Raw genomic sequence first — 23686 nt, 5'->3', positions numbered from 1 at the left:
ATTACAGGCGTGAGCCACCGTGCCCGGCTCTGTATCTTTTTTTTCTTTTGAGATGGAGTTTCACTCGTTGCCCAGGCTGGAGTGCAATGGCATGATCTTGGCTCACTGCAACCTCCACCTCCCAGGTTCAAGCAATTCTCCTGCCTCAGCCTCCCAGGTAGCTGAGATTATAGGCATGGGCCATCACGCCCAGCTAATTTTGTATTTTCAGTAGAGATGGGGTTTCTCCATGTTAGTGATACTGGTCTCAAACTCCCAACCTCAGGTGGTGATCTGCCCACCTCAGCCTCCCAAAGTGCTGGGATTACAGGCATGAGCCACAGCTCCTGGCCTTTCCTGTACCGTTTCTATGTTTACTTACCACTGTGTTACAGCTGGCTTCAGTATTCAGTACAGTAACATGTTGTACAGGTTTGTAGCCTGGAGAAATTGGCTAAACATGTAGTAGGCACTACCATCCGGGTTTACTTAATTACACAATGCACTCTCCCGTGTTCGTGCAACAGCGACATTGCCTAACACGTTTCTCAGAACACATCCCTGCAAGGCCAGGTGCAGTGGCTCACGCCTATAACTTCAGCACGCTGGGAGGCCAAGGCGGGTGGATCACTTGAGGTCATGAGTTTGAGACCAGCCTGGCCAACATGTTTAAACATTGTCTCTACTAAAAATACAAAAAATTTTGTGGGCATGATGGCACACACCTGTAATCACAGCTACTCGGGAGGTGGAGGCAGGAGAACTGCTTTAACATGGGAGGCGGAAGTTCAATGAGCTGAGACGGTGCTGCTACCCTCCAGCCTGGGCGACAGTGAGACTCGGTCTCAAAAAAAAAAAAAAAAAAAAAAAATCCCTGTAAACAACAAACATATAACTATGTTACACACTACATTATCTGATTAAAGAGAAAAAAAATCTTGTCTCAATAGCAGCAGAAAAAGAACTGGTAAGATCTCACATTCACTTGTGTCCAAAAACAAATAGAAGAGCAGGTGTGCTGGCTCACGCCTGTTAATCCCAGCACTTTCGGAGGCCGAGGCAGGTGGATAGCTTGAGGTCAAGAGTTCGAAACCAGCCTGGCCAGCATGGTGAAACCCTGTCTCTACCAAAAATACAAAAAAAATTAGCTGGACCTGGTGGTGGGCGCCTGTAGTCCCAGCTACTCAGGAGGCTGAGGCAGGAGAATCACTTGAATCCAGGAGGCAGAAGCTGCAGTGAACTGAGATCGCCCCATTGCACTCCAGCCTGGGTAACAGAGTGAGACTATGTGTCAAAAAAACAAAAACAGGATGGGTGCGGTGGCTCACGCCTGTAATCCCAACACTTTGGGAGGCTGAGGCAGGCAGATCATGAGGTCAGGTGTTCAAGACCGGCCTGGCCAACTTGGTGAAACCCTATCTACTAAAAATACAAAAACTAGATGGGTATGGTGGTGGACTCCTGTAATCCCAGCTACTCAGGAGGCTGAGGCAGGAGAATCGCTTGAACCCAAGAGGCGGAGTCTGCAGTAAGCCAAGATCATGCCACTGCACTCCTGGGTGATAGAGCAAGACTCTGTCTTGTTTAAAAAAAAAAAAAAAAAAAAAAAAAAAGACAGAAATAGAAGACAAATGCCACTGGGCCTGGTGGTCACGTCTGTAATTCTAGCACTTTGGGAGGCCAAGGCAGTTCTATCACCTGAGGTCAGGAGTTTGAGAGCAGCCTGGCCAATATGGTTAAACCTTCTCTCTAAAAATACAAAAATTAGCCAGGCATGGTGGTGGCACGCCTGTAATCCCAGCTACTCGGAAGGCTAAGGCTGGAGAATTGCCTGAACCCAGGAGACGGAGGTTGCAGGGAGAGATCGTGCCATTGCACTCCATCCTGGGCAACAAGAATGAAAAAAAAAGACAAATGCCTACTTCATTGTGGGAAAAGGAACTTCCCTCACCTGACAGTTATGTAACAAGACCCTATAGCAAACATATTGCTTGATGAAACACTAAAACACACAGGTGTCCACTAACACCATTTGTGTGTAATGTACTGGGCTAGGCAGGTGGCTCAGGCCTTTAATTACAGCACCGTTGGGAGGCTGAGGTAGAAGGATCGCTTGAGACTAGAAGTTCAAGCCCAGGCTGGGCACCACGGTGAGATCTCATCTCTACACAAATAGAAAAATAAATAATTCTAGCGACTCGAGAGACTGAGGCAGGAGAAATGCTTAAACCTGGGAGGCGGAGGTTGCAGTGAGCAGAGATTGTGCCACTGCACTCCAGCCCGGGCAACAGAGCCAGACTCCATCTTAAGGGGGAAAAAAAGGCTTAGCAAGGATTCTGAATACACAATATACAAAAATCAATTGTTTCTATATTGCCAAAAAAAAAAAAAAAAAAAAATGCAGTGAATACAGACATCTTTTGAGATTCAAAAAATTAAGTAACCTAGACAACAGCCCCCTTCCACAACCAGCCTTGGGGGCTCCCTCCTGTCCAGGACCAGACCCACTCTGTCAGTACCAGTCTTACAGACACAGTGCTCCCTGCCTCCCCTGGGCTTGTTCCTGGAGTAAAAAACCGCCAGGCCCTAAGCGGCCACCAGAAGTATCTGGTCCAATGCCTTCAGGTACTAGGGAGGCCTGCAGACCCTACTGTATGCCAGCAAGGAGGTCCTTCTCACACCTTTCACAGGCCTAGCCGGGTCTCTGGTTCTTTTCTCTCTCCCTAGAGAGCTTTCTGGACCTTGAGGATGGCAACTTAGCAGCCCTTACGCAGGGAGAGCTTTCTGGACAGGTTCAGCTTCTTGCTGCCGGCTCTCCTGGTTTCCTGTTCCTCACCCTTGCCAGTCTCAATTTCCTACTGGCGTGGGGGAGTGACTGTCTCCTCTGAACCATGTTCAGGATGTCTGTCTCATTGCCCACAGAGCCCAAAGTGTAGTGCCAGGAGCATGGTAAGCAAACTACCTGCACTAGATGGTAGGCCTCTGGGAGTCAGGCAGCCAGCATATGAGTCTTTTTCGCCCCCGGGGACAGCTAGGTAGGTACAGAGGAGAGCAGAGGCAAAGGGAGAGCCTGGCCACACTGCCAAGTCCATTCCCTCCTTGTGGTTTTGCTGGCGCTGCTCACCTGTGGCAGTGGCTGGCACATCTATGTACTCCCAGCGCTGACTCCCACTCAGAGGGCAAATTCTGTATCTGGGTGGCCAGGGGCAAAGGGGGGCACTGTAGTGCAAGGTCTCCAGGGCAATCTTAGTCCATCCCACTCAGAGTAGCACCCCCAGCACCTCTGAGAGGCTGACCAAGCTGGGCAGACAGCTTCTCGGTCAACCGTGCCTCTCAGAGTCGACTCTGCTCTCTCAGCGATTCCAGGCTTGGGCTTGTGGCTCTGTTCTAAGAATAGCCTTTCACGTGCTTGCTGGATTTAGGACAGGCAAACTTCACGAACACACACCAATGCCACACCTTGGCAAAAAGGGGGGAAACAGACTCTTAATTCCAAAGAGCAAATGAATGTGTGAAAGATATTTGGTTCAAATTAATGGTTTTATTTCCATCTTTAACACTAGCAGAGGAGTCCAAAACAGACTGATATCCATGGATATAGTTTAAATGTAACAAAGAAAAAGTGAACTATGTACACTGAAAAAAAGAGAGAGATTTTTTCATATCAACCTTTTCCTAGTTTGCACAGTTTCTGAATAGTAGAAACCAAACACATAAAAAAAAATTTTTTTTTTTTACCAATTTAATTTAGGACGAAGTAATACAACTTTTATAATCAACCACGTGAGTTATCTTTAAGGATAAAACTTAAAGAAATTTAAAAATGGGTATTACCATATTTTATTAATGGACTGGCTCCAAGGTTGCCTTGCTCCAAGTCTGGGCATCATGACGTTGCCATGATGCCCAGAAGAAAGTTAATGGCAATGATGTCGAGTCAGAGGGCAGACACGCTACACATCATGACAATGAGAGCTGAGCCTCCTGCCCTCTTCAATTCCAGGTAGAAAATTATGATTTTCATTCAAACTAACTGAGCCAAACAGTTAAAAAGTCAGAATGAAGAATAAAACAATTTTCTTTTCACATAGAGGAGGGACACTCCTTCAGCCCCATTTAAAGTGAGTTCTGTGCCGAGTCCCTGCTCCTTCAGAAGGGTAAACTGAAGGTCAGTTATTGCTAACAAAGCCACAAGTGGCCCCTGTCCCACTCTGAAGCTGTTTCACATGAAAAGGCCGTTGCTTTGGCTTGAAGCCCTCTGAGGAAGGAGGAGTAAGGAAGAGGAGGCAGGCTGGCACTCTTAAGGCCTCTCTCATTAGCCACCCCCAGGCCCTGTGCTGTCAGGGGCACTTTCTGCCTCTTGAGAGAACCCGAGGCTCCCACACACCTGTGGAGTGAAGGAGAGGCTGTCATCTGGGTTCCTGTAGGGGGACAAGCCACTGTGTTTACCAATCAAAACCTATGGAGTAGTCAAAAGCCCAAAGGATCCAAGCCCAACTGTCCAGATGAATAGTTTCTGAAATAAACACCACTGGGTCGGGATGGATGAGAAAGCCGAGTCAGGTGGGCCAGGTTCTCCGAAACATGGGGCAACAGTGACTCGGCAAAAGCCTGGAACTGAGCGGCTGATAAGGCCACAATTACTGCCACCACCTCTCAGCATATATGTGGGGGCAGACACGAGGCAGTGGGAACTGAGGAACTGAGGACTGGAGGGTGCATGGTGAACACAGGATGGATTTTATCAGAAAGGAGAGGACACCCACACAAGTGCCTGCCCTATTTGACTTGCACGTCCTGTGCCAGGTGAAGGACGCTGGAGCGTGGGTAAGGTCCTGAGAACAGCTGGTGGGCAGAAAGGGGCTGGGATGGGCACTGCTCCGCAAGCAACATTAGGCCTCTGAGGGGGGATGCTAATAGTGCTACATCTTGTGGGCTGCTGAAAAGTAGGTAAAGAATGGCCTTTATTGCACTTTTTCCTTCTTAGAAAACGGGGGATTGCCCTGCAGTTTCTCTTTTTCCAGAAATCACTGCAGATCAATGATAAGGTGCAGGCAGAATCACGGTGACCTCAAGAGAAGAAGTCCAGTGACTGGTCTTTTCCAGGGCTTCAAGGGGCCACTCTTGCACCTGGGATCCTCAAGCTGGGTGAACCAGGTCTGGCTTGGTCAATGTGTGGGCAGGCAGACTGGTCAACCGGCAGACACTTGGGACAAAAGGTGGGGTGCCCGGCAGAGCTGGGGCAAACTTTCCAAACAGGGAAAATTTCTTGGCAACTGTGCACGGTCTCCAACCAGACTAGAACCACAATTCCCAATTACAATGTGCCTGACTCCTCCCTTTCTCCCACCCTAGAACCGACCACCCCAGAGTAACAGAGATGACCTGGGAGGGTCCTGGGTCCAGCGCCATAGCATCAAACTAGAGATAACAAAAGGAAGGGGTTGGAAACAAAGAGCAGTTTACATGTCGGACGTTGGTTTCGAAACAGTCTTTTTGAGCTCAGGAAAATGGAGGCAGACAGATACCACTGGAAAACCTGGCCGGCTGGCTGTCCACCCGTCTCTCCTGAGCTGCTCTGAACACTTCATATATAAATGGGGTGGTACCGTTTGTGGTTGATCTTTTTCCTACAAGTTGGGCAAGTATTAGCATTCCTCAGGGAATCACGGAGGCACTGGCTACAGAAGACATGGCCACATTCTGTGGAAACGATGAGACGTCCATTCTGAACAATCTAGAAGGCATTAAAAAGAAGAGCCTCTGACTTTGCCCTTGGCCCAGAGCAGCCACTGTCCCCAGAGAATCCCACCCATCTATGCCTAAGATGACCAATTAGAGGGAAGAGCAAGCCAGGCTGCAGCAGCAACAGGGAGGGCTCTGGAGAGCTAACTCTACCTAGAGCTGGAGAGCAGGAGGCAGGGGCTGTGGCACTGCAACAGTGTGGCAGCCCGAGAGGGTTATGAGGGACCCCAGTAAACACTAGCAGCTTCCAGTTAGAGCCAGAATGGGGGAAACAAGAGGAGGCTGCGTTTACACCTGAAGCTCAGGGCATACAGGGGCTGAAGGTGAAAGCTGCAGGGTCCAAGGAGAAACTGGCACATTCTCCCGTCACAGACAGATCTGTAGCAAGGATGGCCCAGGCATGACTGCAGGTAGAGGTGTCAAACCCCACCAAAGGAGAAGATCCCATCTCACCCACTTCTTTCACTGAAGTTTAGAAACCAGAAGCAAGGAAGATCCAGCCTGGTTTACTTACCTCTGAGTATCCATCCATGCAGATAGGACAACTGACAGTACCAGAGGGCCTAAGATCATAGTGCTTCACATTAGTTTCTCAGTAAATGCAAACATTTCATTATAGCCTGTAAGTGGCCTCCACGTAAGTGTCCGTATCCCCTGCAAGAGTCCCGCCCCTGGCCTCCTCTGACTCGGCTTTAGTACAGGCACCCACGAGACTTTCGGGAAAGCCAACTGCCTCAAGGGCATGTGGCAGGGTGAGCATGAGAAAGGGGAACAAGAGAAGGTGCAGACACCTGAGCCACCCTGCCCTCCCCCGTGTCCCCACCGGCCCCAGGATCCTTGTCTGGGGCCACTGGGACTGTCTGTGCCCACCTGTTAGTGCTCACATATTCTGGTTACAGTGGGAACAACCGCGTTCAGTTCTAGACCCAGTTCCAACTGTATCCAGATGCTGGGCAGAAGCTTTGCCAAGCCCTTCCAGGGCCAAGGGCTCACAGATTTGCTGAGAAGTATTTCTCTGCCCTGGCCCCACACGCTAGCATGGCAGCGCCAGAGCTGGGGGCATGTCGGTACCTGAGGCCGGTAGCGCCCTCATCCCTGGTGTTTCTGGGAGTGTGGGTAGTCACATACACGTCTCTGTCCCTGGACAACTCTTCATCGTCACTGCTCACCACGCAGCTGTCAGCATGGTCCTGGTGCAGCCTCCTAGCATTCCTCCTTGGTCTTCTCCTTTCTAAGGTAGGAGGTCACATTTTCATGTTGGAGGCTCCCTGCTCTTACCATCCTCACCACCCCCATCCTGATGCCTCTAAGACCCTCTTCCTTCCTCGCCTGGGATCCCCAGAGAGAAACTGCTGCTGTGCTCAGCTATGCCCCAGAAGGTCCTGCCCTGCTCCGGAGGCCACTGTCCTATCTTCCCAGGAGAAACACCCCAAGCCCTGTTGTGAGCTGCCGGCCTTCTCCAAAATCTGGTAGGCCACAAGGCAGGATGTAGCTCGGCGCTCAGTGATAGGGGTGAAGTTTTTCCAGCAGGCACAAGGGGGACTGATTGTGCAGGTCTGACTACAGTACTTGCGTTGGAATCTTCCTGCTTGGAGTGCTCCAGGCCCTTGGGTATAATCTGGCAAGGCCTGCAGCACCTCAGCTCTCACCCATGCCAGTTTTCCCTCCAAACCCAGTGAAAAAGGAGACAAAACTACTCACCGTCAACAATCTTGTAAAAAGGAAGAGAAAAACAAAAGAGAAACGAGCAGTCAGTCTGATGTAAGTGATAAATGAAGGCATTTCTTTTTTCTGATGTGATACCCTCTGCAGAATCCTCTGGTGGGCAGCAGAGGCCCCCCCCCGCCACCTGCAGAGAATCTGTGTACCTCTCCTAGTCAATCAAGCACATTTCCCAGGTCACTCCACCTCCCAGCTGATAGGCTGTGCCTCTCCCCACTGGGTGTTTAGTGGGGTCTCTGGGAACATGAACACAGCCAGCCACAGCCACACCACGTGCTGGCTACAAGACCTGGGGACCTTACTATCTGGGGGCTGCAGCTTCCTCTTCTGGAAAACAGAGGCACCAGAGCCCATGTCTGACCAAGCTGTTGTGAGGATGACATGAGACAGTGAACATTCAGCTCAGCACAGCACAGCACGGGGGCACCACGCTCTCTCTTGTGCTGACGTGGCTCAGGTCAGCAACTGCCAAGGTGCAGGCTTGATGTGGAGGAGGATTTGCATTGCTCAGTAGGTTGTCACAAATAACTAACAAAGAAAAGCAGGCTACGCATGGACCAATGAGTGTGACAGACACCAAGGACCGAGATCAACCCAATTCTCTGTCCTGGGGGCCTAGAATAGACAAGACTAAAAACTTGACAAGCCCCTCACCTGCCAGCTCAGAACTTACATTTAGACGATTTCTGCTCCAACAGTTTCCAACTCGGTTCCTCATGCCTTCTGGCAAAGTGCTCTTACCCATCTAGGGAGGCCCGTGGAACCCCTTCCCTCTTGCTCAGCACGTAGGAGGGACTGCTTCAGGCAAGTTCTCACCGCCTAAGCCCTACTGCTCACCTCACTCGCCTGTCCCCTGGCAGGACATCCTGCCCCACAGTGATAAGACGCTCTCATCCTCTACTCTGGCTCCCGTGTAGCCAGGATCCTGGATGTGAACTGGGTACCCTCAATCAGACACACTTGTGCTACTGGCAGGGCAGGGGGTGGAGGCTGATTTGGGCTGCTATGGATGTTGGCACTGGCAGGCAGAGCTGCACTATGAAGAAACAGTTCTGGCAGAGGCTGCTATGTCTCGAGCCCAGGCCTCCCTCCCTAGAAAGCGTCTGCAGTAGTGTCTACCTGAACCCAAAGATATTAGTGCAGGGGGTAGACCCCGCCTCCAGACCATCCTGGAGCAGACATAGCAGCTCCCTAGGTAGGTCAAGGCTTCGAGGTCAAGAGTTATTCCTGGAGACCCAACCCAGAGATTGCTCATTTAGGATTCTCCTTCCATGTTAAAATCCACTAAGCTTAGGAATAATTAGAGTGGATTGTTTCCCAAATGGCATCCTGACATATACAAATGGCCATGCAGGCAGGATGCAGGCCTGAGTATAAAGGTCTTTGACTTGTGGTAAGAATATAATCCACACGTGTGGAGCCACTGAAAAGTGTTCCCCTTGACTCTTAGAGGAGACTGCAGAAGGTGACAAGAGAAATCTGGGGACAGTCAACCTCATCATCAGGACCAAACTTAGCAGAGCTGGCACAATGTACATGTCCACATGAAATCTAGAAAAAGAGGCTCTGGTAACAGCTCTGGCCCTTGGAAAAAGCCCTGGATTTAGCTGGGAGCAGAAGGAAATTCTTCTGTGCGTAGAAATAACCTCAGCTTTCTACAGCTCCAGTATGCCCCCACCCTCTGCCAAGATGGCCCACTAATTAGGTATGGACACCTGGAAGGAGTATGACACCCCCCGTCCCCCAGCAATGAGTGTGTGCATACTGAGTATGGTCTCCTGTGAGTCATACCCAGCTTCCCCGACAGGGGCTGCCAAACTTAGGCCTGTCCTGAGCACGGAGCCCAGGGGCTGCTGGCAAACAGCAGGTGATACACACACAACTACTGGGCTGTAAGAACAGGGTGGCCAGAGTGTTTCCTCACTGGTAACAATTCTGACTGCCTATTTTCAATGAGAGAAAAACAGCTTACAGATGAGGCTTCAGTGTAAGAATGATACCACGGGCCGGGCGCAGTGGCTCACACCTGCAATCCCAGCACTTTGGGAGGGTGAGGCGGGCAGATCACTTGAGGTCAGGAGTTCAAGACCAGCCTGGCCAACATGGTGAAACTCTGTCTCTACTAAATAAAAAACAATACAAAAATTAGCTGGGCGTGCTGGCGAGTGCCTGTAATCCCAGCTACTCAGGAGGCTGAGGCAGGAGAATCGCTTGAACCTGGGAGGCAGAGGTTGCAGTGAGCCAAGATCACACCGCTACACTCCAGCACAGACTGGGTGACAGAGTGAGACTCCGTCTGAAAAAAACAACAAAACCAATTAAAAAAAGAAAACAAACAAACCTAAAACGAAATATGGCCGGGTGCAGTGGCTCATGCCCAGGTGTGGCAAGGTCAGGTCACACAGATCCACTCCATGGGCAACAAAGCTATAACATGATTTTCTTGTAATAGTTTTCAGTTTGGGTTCTCGTCACTAAATGCATGAACTATTTTTTTGCTATTGTTTTTTTCTTTTTTTTAAATTTATTTATTTTTTTGAGATGGAGTCTCGCACTATTATCGCCCAGGCTGGAGTGCAGTGGTGTGATCTTGGCTCACTGCAATCTCTGCCTCCTGGATTCAAGCAGTTCTCCTGCCTCAGCCTCACGAGTAGCTGGGATTACAGGCGCACGCCACCAAACCCCAGCTAATTTTTTTTTTGTATTTTTAGTAGAGACCAGGTTTCACCATGTTGGCCAGGATGGTCTCGATCTCTTGACCTCGTGATCTGTCCACCTCAGCCTCCCAAAGTGCTGGGATTACAGGAGTGAGCTACTGCACCTGGCCATTTTTTCCTTTTAAAAGTTCGATTCCACAAGATGTCTGAACTTCTTTAGCATAAGCTGTAACCCCGACTTGTAGTCTGTGACCAAGGCTGTCAGATGCTGGCACTGGCCAGGGACCCACACCCAAGAAACAGCCGACTCTCACACTCCCAACACTTACCACAACAGAGTCATTGTGAGTCAGGTCAACAACGACGGGCTCTAAAGATTCACAGGTGAGGTCCACAATTTCATCTCCAGCTTCAAAAGAAAGTATTTCAACAAGCATTAAGAAGAAAGTAAGGCTGTATCCCTCTACACTTTAGTATGACTGTAAATGTAATACAGGCCTACCCCAAACCAAACTAATCCTGAAGTACACACTGCAAAGAGCGCCAGAACCAACATCTCCTTCAGGAGTGAAAGCCAGTAAACACACTTCCAGAATTCTGCTGAGAGGGGATGGATGGTTTTGACAAATGTACCACGGGGGTATGAGTGCACATGTGCACACCTCTATTCCACGGCATCCCAATTCCACACAGTTATGCCTCTGTGCCCAGCTGGGAGAAGGCACCATGTACGCTCAGCCCCAGGCCTTTCTCTTTGGGATAGAATGGCCTGAAACCTCTGCTATTCCCAGCAGTGGAAGCAGACCACTCTCACTTGGCCCAGAGACATAGTCAGGCTTAGCTTAATAACTTTGTTGGTTAATCTGGGGCAAACTTTTTATCTCCATTTATTTCTGAAGTGTCTCCCTACTTGGACGAGAAGAACAGTGGTATTTATTGGTTCCTGGAACCTCAACACACAAAATGGGTTGCATCTGTCGTGAAGCTTGCCTTTCAGCCCTAGGGTACACTGTGATGTCTACACGAACTCAGGATGAAGGTAAGAAGGACATGGACCAAACAGTTAACGTACAACTTCCATTTATGTAAAGTAAAAAAATGACTTAAAACCATTTTTGTTTCTGATTATTAACATTAAAAAGCAATAAATGGGCTGGGCGTGGTGGCTCACACCTGTAATCCCAGCATTTTGGGAGGCCGAGGTAGATGGATCATCTGAGGTCAGGAGTTCGAGATCAGCCTGGCCAACATGGTGAAACCCCGTCTTTAAAAAATAATAATAATAATTTAAAAAATAAAATAAAATAAAAAATAAAGATACATTAAATGCATTACAAGACACTTTGCTCAAATATCACACCATTACTATTTCTAAAAATCTTAACTTCGTTTATTGCCTTTTTTTTTTTTTTTTTTTAAAGATGGGGTTTCACCATGTTGGCCAGGCCGGTCTCGAACTCCTGACCTCAAGTGATCCATCTACCTCGGCCTCCCAAAGTGCTGGGATTACAGGTGTGAGCCACCATGCCTGGCCTATGTATCTTAACTTCTTGTTTCCCTTTGAGATGAGGTCTTGCTGTTGCCCAGGCTGGAGTGCAGTGGCATGGTCACGGCTCACTGCAGCTGCAATGTTCCAGGCTCGTGTGATCCTCCCACCTCAGCTTCCCACATCTGGCTAGTTTTTTTATTTGTAGAGACAGGGTCTTGCTATGTTGTCCAGGCTGGTCTGGAACTCCTGAGCTCGAGCAATCTGGCCAATTTGTTTTATTTTCTTGTATCATAAAGTTTCACAAGAATAAAAACCATGACGATCTTAGATGTACAATATAGTTTACGTAAAAATCACTGCATTCTTTATTAAAAAGAAGGGCTGCCCAACAGTCCATATACTGATATACAATAATTTATTGAACCGTTCTCTTTCTGGTGAACACAACTCTGAGCTCTTACAAAAACAGTGCTCTAACGGGCAGCCCTAGGCACACACCCTTGCACAGGGGTAAGACTACCTTGAGGATAACAAGTGCCACGTTGGAAAGCAGCTGGTTCCTTTCTGGTCTAGAGGCAGGATCCTAGCCTCTAGTGAAATAAGTCAAAGCATTTAAGAACTCACTTGTAGACGTGAAACTCAGAGACCACAGAGAACTTCACTACTCTTGGGGGGCCCATCTTGCACTATGTTGTTTCTCTTTAAAATGCCAGCTTACAGGTATCCCAGTTATAAAAACAATGTATGCAGGGAAAAGGGACTTAACTCGGGCTGGCCATCAACCACTTCTTGAGCAGGCAGAAAGGGGAAATCCAATCTGACCTCTGCCTACACCAAGTTCCAACACAGGGAGCTCTGTGGACAGATTTACCTCCTTGGGTGATTTTATGTCTTAATGAAAAACAGAAGAGGAAAGCCAAGTACTTTACAAGGTCAAGTGAATTGGGAGACGCAATTTCAAATAGAAAAGGTGGGCCATCTCGTTCGCACTGGAGATTTTTCCTTTTCCTTTTTTTTTTTTTTGAGACAGAGTCTCACTCCATCGCCAGGCTGGAGTGCAGTGGTGCAATCTCGGCTCACTGAAACTTCCACCTCCCGGGTTCAAGCAATTCTCCTGCCTCAGCTTCCCGAGTAGCTGGGACTACAGGCACGCACCACCATGCCCAGCTAATTTTTGTATTTTTAGTAGAGACGGGGTTTCACCATGTTGGCGAGGATAGTCTCGATCTCTTGACCTCGTGATCCACCCACGTGGGCCTCCCAAAGTGCTGGGATTACAGGCGTGAGCCACCGTGCCTGGCCGATTTTTCTTTTTTAAAGATGGGCCCTTGAGTTGTAAATGGTGAGCGTTGAGATTGCATAAGCCTTCTAAAGACACTGAGAACACCTAATAGCTCACCCTGCTACAGTGTTCTCTCTCCCCTTTACCACCCCACAGTTGTAGTGCCCCTGGCAATCTTACCAGTTTCCACGAGTTCTATGGGTTCTGCTTCCAAGGAAATCTCCGGGGTGGAGGCTGCTTCCCGAGTTCGCTTCTGGGCTTGTCTAGAATTTATTGCTCCACCACGACGCTTTCTCTGAGTAGCAAGGAGGAAAGAATAGTCACGTGACCACCAGAATGTCAGGGTTTCGAAGAACTAAAAGGGCAACACTAGAAACAGTTCAACTCGTTAAGAAGCCAGTGAGGGAGAGAGATCCAAGTTGACTGATCACTAGCAGCTCGAGCTCGTAATTCCCAGTGAAAGCGCAGAGAACGAGAGGACGCCACACTTTCAGACGAATATTTGTTGCTCACGGACCAGGAGATTCCCAGTAGAGGAGCCCCACGGGTCGCCAGGGCAACTCTTGTGGCTGGCGTGGCAGTTTTGCTGGCGCCTTAGCGTGCCAGTTCTTGGTGCAGAGTCTGGAGATTCCTGGGCAGAAAAGCACCATCAATCTTAACACCGCTATTTTGGCCGGCTCAGTGGATTGCTCAGATTTCTGCGCTGGGAATCAACAAGTTGGACGTCAGCTCAGAGACCTAGTTAGAAAGTCGGTAATTACAAAGACGACAGACGGATAAATATATAACGAAGGGAAGAAACCAGCGTAAAAAGGCAGAGAATACTCAAAATCAGAATGCCTCTCCCTCTACAGGGGATCGCAATTCCTCATCAGTAACGGAACAAGGCTTAATAGATTACGAGAGTGTTCCAATAACAGAAGCAGGTTTCAAAACGTGGGTGATAAGAAACTTCTGTGAATTAAAAGAACTTGTTCTAACCCAATGCAAAGAAACTAAGAACCTTGAAAAAAGGTTTGACGAAATGTTAACGAGAATGGACAATTTAGAGAGGAATATAAGTGAGTTGATGGAGCTGAAAAACACAACACGAGAACTTCGCGAAGCATGCACAGGTTTAAACAGTCAAATTGATCAAGCAGAAGAAAGGGTATCAGAAGTCGAGGACCAGCTCAGTGAAATGAAACGAGAAGACAAGATTGGAGAAAAAAGGATGAAAAGGAATGAGCAAAGTCTCCAGGAAATATGGGACTATGTGAAAAGACCTAATTTACGTTTGATAGGTGTACCTGAATGTGACAAAGAGAATGAATCCAAGTTGGAAAATACTCTTCAGGATATCATTCAGGAAAACTTTCCCAACCTGGCAAGGCAGGGTAATATTCAACTCCAGGTAATACAGAGAACACCACAAAGATATTCTTCAAGAAGACCAACCCCAAGGCACATAATTGCCAGATTTATTAGGGTTGAAATGAAGGAGAAAATACTAAGGGCAGCCAGAGAGAAAGGTCAGGTTACCCATAAAGGGAAACCTATCAGACTTACAGCAGATCTCTCAGCAGAAACCCTACAAGCCAGAAAAGAGTGGGGACCAATATTTAACATCCTTAAAGAAAAGAACTTTCAACCCAGAATTTCCTATCCAGCCAAACTAAGCTTTATAATCGAAGGAAAAATTAAGTCTTTTGCGAACAAACAAGCACTTAGAGACTTTACCACCACCAGGCCTGCTTTACAAGAGCTTCTGAAAGAAGCACTATACATATAAAGGAACAACCAATATCAGCCTTTCCAAAAATATATCAAAAAGCAAAGAGCATTAACACAATGAAAAATTTACACTAACTAATGGGCAAAACAGCCAGCTAGCATCAAATGCCAGTATTAAACCTATATATATATTCTAATCGGATAAAAAGCCAAAATCCATCGGTATGCTGCATCCAGACCCATCTCACATGCAACGATACACAAAGACTGAAAACAAAGAGGAGGAAGATGTATCAACCAATCAGAGAGTAAAAATAAACTAAACAAAAAGCAGGAGATGCAATTCTCGCCTCTGATAAAGTAGACTTTAAAGCAACAAAGAGCCAAAGAGGCAAAGAAGGACATTACATAAAGGCAAAAGGATCACTGTAACAAGAAGAGCTAACGATTTTATAGATCAACGAGACAGAAAATTAACAAGGTCATCCAGGACTTGAACTCAGACCTGGAACAAGTAAACTTAATAAACATTTACAGAACTCTCCACTTCAAATACACAAAACATACATTACCACCTCACACCTATTCCAAAAGTGACTACATAATTGGAAGTAAATCACTCCTCAGTAATCGCATAGCATTTCACAGGTTTAAATGAAATATTGGTTGGCTGCTTGTTTGTTATTTTCTTCCCTTATTCCTTCCTGTCTACATCAAGTATAATTATTGGTATAAAAGAGGTTTTCAATACCCATTACTAAACTGCATTCTAGCCTGGGCAAGAAAGCAATACTCCCATTCTCTCTCTCTCTTCCTTTTTCTTCCTCAAAAAAAAAAAAAAAGAAGCCAGTGAGTAGACTTGAAGTTAGAGCTCCTTTCAAAACTTGAGATTCCAGAATACTGAATGCTTACGGAGAGACAAAATCATCCAAAACCTACAATCAACAGAAATTCTAGAAAGTAAAACTTCTGTTATATCAAACTATCAGCAGGTCAAAAGGGACAAGATGCATCCCTTTACAAAAGCTTGGGAGTGGATGCCCTGGCCAAAAGGCTGGAAACCTTTCTCTTTAACCAAAAGTTATCAATTTCTCTTCCTTGACTTTGTGTTCAGCCTTATTAAGCCCTTTTTGTTTCTTAAAGTAAAGAACATCAAATATTCTGAGTTTCTATACGTTGTGGAAAGCTTATCTTTCCTTGGGAAATGTGGCCTTGAACCTTTGAGGACATTATCAAGCATGATTCACACCAGACAATCATCTCCCACAAAGAACTCAAAGCAGCAAAGCTGTTTCAAGCCTGTTCCCAGTGGCTGCCCAAGAGCCATGTCTTCCAGAAGCTTCAGGCTCTCAACTGGTGGATCTGCAAATGACACTGACCAGCCTTTCTTCTACATCCTTGGTTTGCATATTGGCTGCTGGTTTGCCAACATGCTCCAGCATTTCTGGTCTGGCTGGTCCCAAAAGACGAGCTGAGAATATCCTCTACCTTCATCAGGAGACAGACTTCCCAACAGAGCCTGTCGCCTTGTTTTTCCCACCGTGTGTTTCTGTGTTCTTCTCCCTCTGCCCTGTCCTGCTCTGCTTCGCACCTGACCACCTGGGACAGGTACTGCACTACTAAGTCTCAAGTTCCTCACCAGTACCAGCCTTGCACAGTTGTTATAAGGACTAAATGAGATCATTATGCAAAGTACTGTGCAGAGATGGAAGATGCTACTAATGTCCCAATTCCTTAGCCTTACTGGGGTCATTCTGACCTAGGAAACTCTGAAAGGACCAGATACTGAAGGTGAGATTCATATAAGACCCAGGAACACCCACCACACAGCCAAGCCCTTGCTAGGCAACAGGACTAAGCCTAATTCTATTTGTGTTCCAATGCTACTCAATCAAATGACAGCTTGAGATACGTTGGAAATGAAGCTGGGTCTAGCGACTTCTCATGGACTAAGGAGCACAGAACCAACCCCAGGAGGGCCCAGAGGCCAAGTGACAGCAGCAGCTCAAAGTGAGCAGCTGCTCTTTGCCTCAAGGGAGCTGACACTAACCTCAGGGGAGTTCTACTGCCCAGTGCTTTAAGGGTTTCTCCAGCAGCCACCAGGTTACTCAGGACTCTTTAATATTTACGCTCTTCTCTTTGACAACGTCCTTGTAGCCTCCTTCCCTTGCAGCAGACCAAGTCTGTCTTACGAGACACTGCTAAGGAGATCTTCATGCCCTACACGGCTACCTGTGTGGTTTCTGGGCCCCATGGAGGGAGCCAAAAAGGCAGCCATGGGTACTGGACCCTAAATCTCCCTGCATGGGTAATTGCAGGAATGTCCCCACCCCTCCCTAACCCCAGGAATCCTCTTTCCTGTCTGCTCCTCCATGCCTTTCACCAGAGCTTCTTCCCTGCCTGGAGTGCCCATCCCTCCCTTTCTTCACTTGGCCAATTCTTGCACAGCTTTCTAGAATCCACTTAAATGTCACCTCCCTCCTGAGGACATCCTTCACCCTCCCACTCTACTGTCTCTGAGCCTCCTCCTCCCAAGTAGCTTCCCTGGACCACTCAGGACAGGCTCAATAAGTCCAGGAATATTTGTAGAGCTCTCCCCTCTTGCACTCCCCTAATTCTGGTCATGACTCTTCTCCTTTTAACTAGCAGGGCCCTCCAAGGTCTGTAGCTTCTAGTGAAAACTGACCATCTAATCACAACCACATAAGCTACAACCACACCATAATTTCAGGAATTTTAACCAATTTCTTCACGCACACTTATAAAAGGCTACATTCTTTTGCCTGTTCTGATCCGGCCTAGGCAGAGATGGGACTTCAGAGGTAAGGCTTAGAACATCCATCTCCCTACAGGTGAGCTACGTGGTAATCTGCAGGTGAAGCACCAAGCTGGGAGGGAAGTCAGAGAAGCAGGCTTTTTTGTGTATCACATCAAAAGTGGGCCTTGGAGGACAATGGGGGCCAGGAATGGTCCGGAAGTAACAGAAGAGGGTGAGGACTCAAAGTAGTCAGAGGATATGAGCAGCATTTCTATCACCGTTCCTTCTTAGAACTGTTTGTTCAGCCTCATCCTGCCCCCACCATCCATCTTTCCATACCATTCACAGCACCTCTGGAGCACTGGAAGAGATTAGCAGGCTATTTCACATCTGGTCTGCCTGATACGGAATTCAGGATCTCAGAAAACAGTTGTTTTGAGTTTAGATCATTTGATCAACCTTGCAGAGGGAACTCTGTCAGCAGAGAATAAACTGGGACGGGGGACTTTCAGGCAATCTCCTCTAGAGCTAAAGGAGTTCCAGATGACAACTGAGTTACACCACACCAGAGGTGCCTCACAGATGTGATAAAAGCTCTACACAGTCTGGGTATGGTCGCTCACTTTGGGAGCCCAGGTGGGAGGTCTGCTTGAAGCCAGGAGTTCAAGATCAGCCTGGGCGATAAGGCAAGACTCCATGCCTACAATTTTTTTTTTTTTCTGAGACAAAGTCTCACTCTGTCACCAGGCTGGGGTGCTGTAGCATCATCTTGGCTCAATGCAACCTCCGCCTCCCGGGTTTAAGCGATTCTCCTGCCTCAGCCTCCTGAATAGCTGGGACTACAGGCGTGCGCCACCACACCCAGTTAATTTTTGTATTTTTAGCAGAGGCAAGGTTTCACCATGTTGGCCAGGATGGTCTCAATCTCTTGACCTCGTGATCTGCCCGCCTGGGCCTCCCAGTTGGGATTACAGGCATGAAACACTGTGCCCAGTCAATTTTTTTTTTTGCCAAGCACAGTGCATGCCTATGATCACAGATACTCAGGAAGCTGAAGTGAAAGGATTGCTTGACTCCAGGAGTTGGAGATTGCAGTGAGCTATTATCACACTACTGGACTCCAGCCTGGGCAACATTGTGAGCCCGTCTCAAAAGACAAACAAAAGCTCTAAACAGTAATTATGACGAATCAACTTGGGTCACTGAATGTAAGAAACTTTTCACTATAGATTATTACTATTGTGCTTACACTGAACCAAGAATGTCACAGGGAAATAAAGTAGAAGGGAAAACTGAAAACTGAAAACTGGGTTGCAAATACTTTTATTTATTTACTTTGCAGAGACAGGGTCTCACTCTGTCATCCAGGCCAGAGTGCAGTGATATGATCATATCTCACTCTAGCCTGGAACTCTTGGCCTTAAGGAATCTTCCTGCCTCAGCCTCCCAAGTATCTGGGGCTAATTAAAGAAGAAAAAAAATTTCCTCCTGAGCACTCTAGGAAAAAAAAAAAAAAAGAAAAAAGAAAAAAATTTTTTTTTTTTTTTTGGTAGAGATGGGGTTTCCCTATGTTGCCCTCACTGGTCTTGAACTCCTAGGCTCAAGTGATCTTATTGTCTCAACCCCTTCAAGTGTTGGGATTACAGCTGTAAGCCACCATGACCAGTCTACAAATAATTTTTTTTTTTTTTTTTGAGACGGAGTTTTGCTCTTGTTACCCAGGCTGGAGTGCAATGGCGCGATCTTGGCTCACCGCAACCTCCGCCTCCTGGGTTCAAGAAATTCTCCTGCCTCAGCCTCCCAAGTAGCTGGGACTACAGGCCTGTGCCACCATGCCCAGCTAATTTTTGTATTTTTTTAGTAGAGACGGTGTTTCACCTTGTTGACCAGGATGGTCTCGATCTCTTGACCTCGTGATCCACCAGCCTCAGCCTCCCAAAGTGCTGGGATTATAGGCGTGAGCCACCACACCCGGCTACAAATAATTTTTACAATGAACAAGTCAAAAGGCCTGGCCTGGTGGCTCACATCTGTAATCCCAGCACTTTGGGAGGCTGAGGTGGGCGGATCACGAGGTCACGAGTTCAACACCAGGCTGACCAATAGACAATCAGCTGAACCCTGGAGGAAGAGGTTGCAGTGAGCATTCTGTGCACGGTAAACCACTGCACTCCAGTCTAGGCAAAAAACAAAACAAAACAAAACAACCAAACCCAAAAAGTTTAGTATTTCTAGGTTACTGACAATTGCTCTGAAGGCCTGAGATTTTCAAACCCTAAGCTATTCCTTCTCAGAGTTCTGTCTTCAGGGCACTGCCCTTTACGACTGGAATTTAGCTCAATAAGTAACTTGATGTAACTACCAGAAAGATTCTATACAAAGTCCTTCAAGAACTAGGTTACTCAGAAGTGCCACCATGGACCTCACTTTCATGAACGTGCTACAAGGAAGACGGTAATTAGCCCTAAAAAAATTAAAAATTCAAGAGCTGGTGAAACTTACTGTACTCATTGTGCTCTTTGGTGCCAACGTCCAGAAAAGGAAGTGATCTATGCCAAGGTTTGCAGGGAAGTCCAGTGTTCTCAACCTTTCATGCCCTCTGGTTACTCATCTGGCTTGCAGAAGAATTTGGATCTGGACAGGTTTCCAGTATTCTCAAGTCCTGAAAAACAAAGATATCAATGTGATCAATGCTGCCACTTCCATCACTGATAACAAAGCCCAGTTCAATAATGTACTGGTCCTTTCTGTTACTAGGTTCTTTATGGAATATTTTACGCAATGACATCTTTAATTCTATATTTACCTCAGGAAGTAAGCATTATTGTCACATACAGGACTTCCTGATCCCAAAGCCCGCGACTGTAATTATTATGCCACCTCCTTCCCTTGTTTCCAGCTCCTGTCATCTTGGCAAGGTACTGTGCTAACTGCTGTGAAGAGGCAAAAGTCAGCACTTCCACCATGACCACACCAAATCCTCAGCAAAGGGAAGGGAAGGGACCAAGCTTCTGAGCCAAGCAGAGCCCAGAGGCTCTTCCCACAGTTTCACTGTCGGAGCTGAGGAGACAAGAGCCACTCTAGGCATTCTGTGTGTCCAGCTGAGCCTTGTGTCACTGGCACAGGTGAACTGGGAGACTGCAGACCCGGAAGCCAAGTACAAGGTCTGAGGAAATGTAGAGAAATCACCAGAGGCAGAGGCTGAGAGGCCCTCGGATTAAATTCAGGGACCCACTGAGAAGTGAGGCTGACCACGGTAAACTCAGTGTCAGTGATGCAGTGGGTAATGGAGACACGAGTCCTGGGCACAGGGCAAGGCTGAGGGACTAACAAAGAGCCAAAGCAAGGACAAGACCCTTGTGGTCACCCACTGCTGGGTGCTAGTGGCTTAGACTAGGACAGTGCTTCACAAACATGAGCCTGCATCAGGCTCTCCCACAGCCCACAGAGGGCTCGTGAAGCACAGGCTGCTAGGCCCCCCAATTTACATTTCTAACATGTTCCCAGGAGTTGCTGCTCCAGAGACCACACCATGGAATGCACTGAAGTAGCATTATGAGATGGAGTTGCAAAGTAGACATAGGTGAGAGACCCAGGTGGCAGAAACGACAGGAACGCTCTCACATCCACCCTTCTGTGCATCCCCAGCGCTGCGCTGTCATCCTCCTCCGAACCATGACCGTACCTGCTCATACTGGGTCTCCTGTCCCTCGGTACCCATCTATCCTACTGCCAGCCCATCTTTCCAAAACAGTTTGCTGCAGCAACTTTCCCTGGCACCTTATGAAGGCCTAATTCCTAAGCATGGTGTATGGAGCCTGGTTGGCATTCCAATTAGAGCACATCTCTTAAGCAAGGCAACGGGGATTGAAATCCAGCCACCAGCTGGGCACCGTGGCTTACACCTGTAATCCCAGCACCCTGGGAGGCCAAGACGGGTGGATCACCTGAGCTCAGGAGTTCGAGACTAAGCCTGGCCGACATGACGAAACCCCATCTCTACTAAAAAATACAAAAAATTAGCTGAGCGGGTGGTGGACGCTGTAATTCCAGCTACTCAGGAGGCTGAGGCAACAGAATCTCTTGAATCTGGGAGGTGGAGCTTGCAGTGAGCCAAGACTGTGCCATTGAAGTCTAGCCTGAGCAACAAGAGCAAAACTCCATCTCAAATAAACAAAAACAGGCTGGGCGCGGTGGCTCACGCCTGTAATCCCAGCCCTTTGGGAAGCTGAGACGGGCAGATCAGGAGGTCAGGAGATCAAGACCATCCTGGCCAACATGGTGAAACCCCGTTGCCACTAAAAATGCAAAACTAATTAGCCGAGCGTGGTGGTGTGTGCTTGCAGTTCCAGCTACTTGGGAGGCTGAGGCAGGAGAATTGCTTGAAACTGGAAAACGGGAGTTGCAGTGAGCTGGGATCGTGCTACTGTACTCCAGCTTGGCGATACAGCAAGACTCTGTCTCAAAAACAAAAACAAAAAATCAGGCACCTGCAAACCCCAACCTGTGACCTTGGGGCATGGCACTGAACTTCTCTGTGCACCATTTCCTTACCTATAGAACAGATCTGCACCTATCTCAAGGGTGTGCAAGGATTCCAGAAGTTATTACAACAGAGTGTCTAGAACAGTTCAGGCACACTGTAAACGCTCAGCGTTTGTGGGCTGACACACACCCATCACTATACTCAGCCCCCCAGCACCAGGCTGGCAGTCTCTACAAATACACCTTCCAGTGCTCAGCTCCAACCTGCTCAAGCCCTACAATGCTGTGTGATAAATCCCACTCAGCATTTCTTTTTTTTTTTTTGAGATGGAATCTCCCCTGTCACCTAGGCTGGAGTGCAGTGGCATGATCTCAGTTCACTGCAACCTCCACATCCTGGGTTCAAGTGATTCTCCTGCCTCAGCCTCCCAGGTAGCTGGACTACAGCTTCGTGCCACCACACCTGGCTAATTTTTGTATTTTTAGTAGACATAAAGTTTCACCATGTTGGCCAAGCTGGTCTCAAACTCCTGACCTCTGGTGATTCACCTGCCTCGACTTCCCAAAGGTTGGGAATACAGGTGTGAGCCACAGCGCCTGGCCTCCCACCCAGATTTAAGAAGGGGCTGCATACCTCCTGCCTCATTAGCAGTACGGCCCCTGCCCTGGGAATATAGCAATGAGTAAACTCAGTCTCTGTACAGAATCTAGTGGAGGTAGAAGGGTAAGGAGGGTGCCAGTGGGCAGCTACAACTGAGTTAGGAACTAAGTGTGTAAGTACAGGAGAAGGGGTGCCGGAGCAGGTTTCTCAGGAGACGTCCAAAGATGCCGCCCGTCCCAGCTGAGCTGAGGATTTCTTCAACACTTGGTGGTCTGGTTCTGAGAAAATGGCATAGTGTGAGTATCTCACTCCCTTAGCATCTCATTCTCCAGCTTGACCTGAACGGTTTGGAGCTGAAATCCCCTTCACTGTGTTAAAATGGTAACTTGCATCTCCTTAGGCTGGCCCATGCTATGGGACTACAGGTGCTCTCACCAGAATGCACAAACGGGCCAGGCACAAGTGGCTTATGCCCTGTAATCCCAGCACTTTGGGAGGCTAAAGGGAGAGGGTCTCTTGAGTCCAGGAATTGTAAACCAGCTTGGTTAACATGGTGAGATCCTGCCTCTACAAAAAAATTGAAATAATGAGGCTGAGCAATGGCTCATGCCTGCAATCCCAGCACTCTGGGAGGCCGAGGTGGGCAGATCACTTGAGGTCAGGAGTTCAAGACCAGCTTGGCCAACATGGTGAAACCACATCTCTACTAAAAATACCAAAATTAGTGGGGTGTGGTGGTGCATGCCTGTAACCCAGCTATGCAGGAGGCTAAGGCACAAGAATCACTTGAACCTGGGAGGCAGAGGTTGCAATGAGCCAACATGGCACCACTGTACTCCAGCCTGGGCAACAGAGCAAGACTCTGTCTCAAAATATTAAAAATTAAAAAACTAGCCAGATGTGGTGGCGCACACTTGTAGTCCCAGCTACTACAGGGGCTGAAACACGAGGATCACTTGAGCCCAGGAATTCTAGACTGCAGTGAACCATGATTGCACCATTGCACTCCAGCCCAGGCGACAAAGTAAAGCCCCTTAAAAAAAAAACAAAACTGCAGAAATGCTTCCCAAAGCAACACCTCACCTGGTAAGTGTTCAACTTTAAACAGACATTCAGGGAAGAGGCTCTGGCTAGGCCGAGACTCTAGTTGGTTTGAACAGAGGTGGGAGGTGCCCCGACATCACCTTAGGACTCACAAGACCATTCAGACCACCCGACAGTCCCAGATCCACCACATGTCCTGGGTTCTAATGTC

The 23686-nt window shown here is 47.9% G+C and overlaps 1 protein-coding gene across 2 annotated transcripts in view; it reads right to left on the bottom strand.

The window, feature by feature from the left end:
• Positions 1-3500: 3500 nt before the first annotated feature.
• Positions 3501-23686, bottom strand: part of RNF4 (ring finger protein 4) — a 37814-nt gene continuing 17628 nt past the window's right edge. For both annotated transcript variants that reach the window (XM_064365341.1, XM_064365346.1), the window contains exons 2-8: positions 19848-20007; positions 13055-13169; positions 10433-10512; positions 7426-7435; positions 6796-6955; positions 6239-6287; positions 3501-5716 (exon numbers count right to left, since the gene is read on the bottom strand). In XM_064365341.1, the coding sequence (XP_064221411.1) occupies positions 5567-5716; positions 6239-6287; positions 6796-6955; positions 7426-7435; positions 10433-10512; positions 13055-13169; positions 19848-19856 (573 nt within the window). In that variant the 5' untranslated portion in view covers positions 19857-20007 and the 3' untranslated portion in view covers positions 3501-5566. The remainder of the gene's footprint in view (positions 5717-6238; positions 6288-6795; positions 6956-7425; positions 7436-10432; positions 10513-13054; positions 13170-19847; positions 20008-23686) is intronic.

This window comes from Aotus nancymaae, unplaced genomic scaffold (genome assembly GCF_030222135.1).
Source record: "Aotus nancymaae isolate 86718 unplaced genomic scaffold, 86718_ANA_hifiasm-v0.15.2.pri h1tg000006l, whole genome shotgun sequence".
NCBI classification, from domain to species: domain Eukaryota; kingdom Metazoa; phylum Chordata; class Mammalia; order Primates; family Aotidae; genus Aotus; species Aotus nancymaae.
The sequence above is the reverse complement of the archived record's forward strand: the minus strand, read 5'-3'. Positions and strand labels throughout refer to the sequence as shown.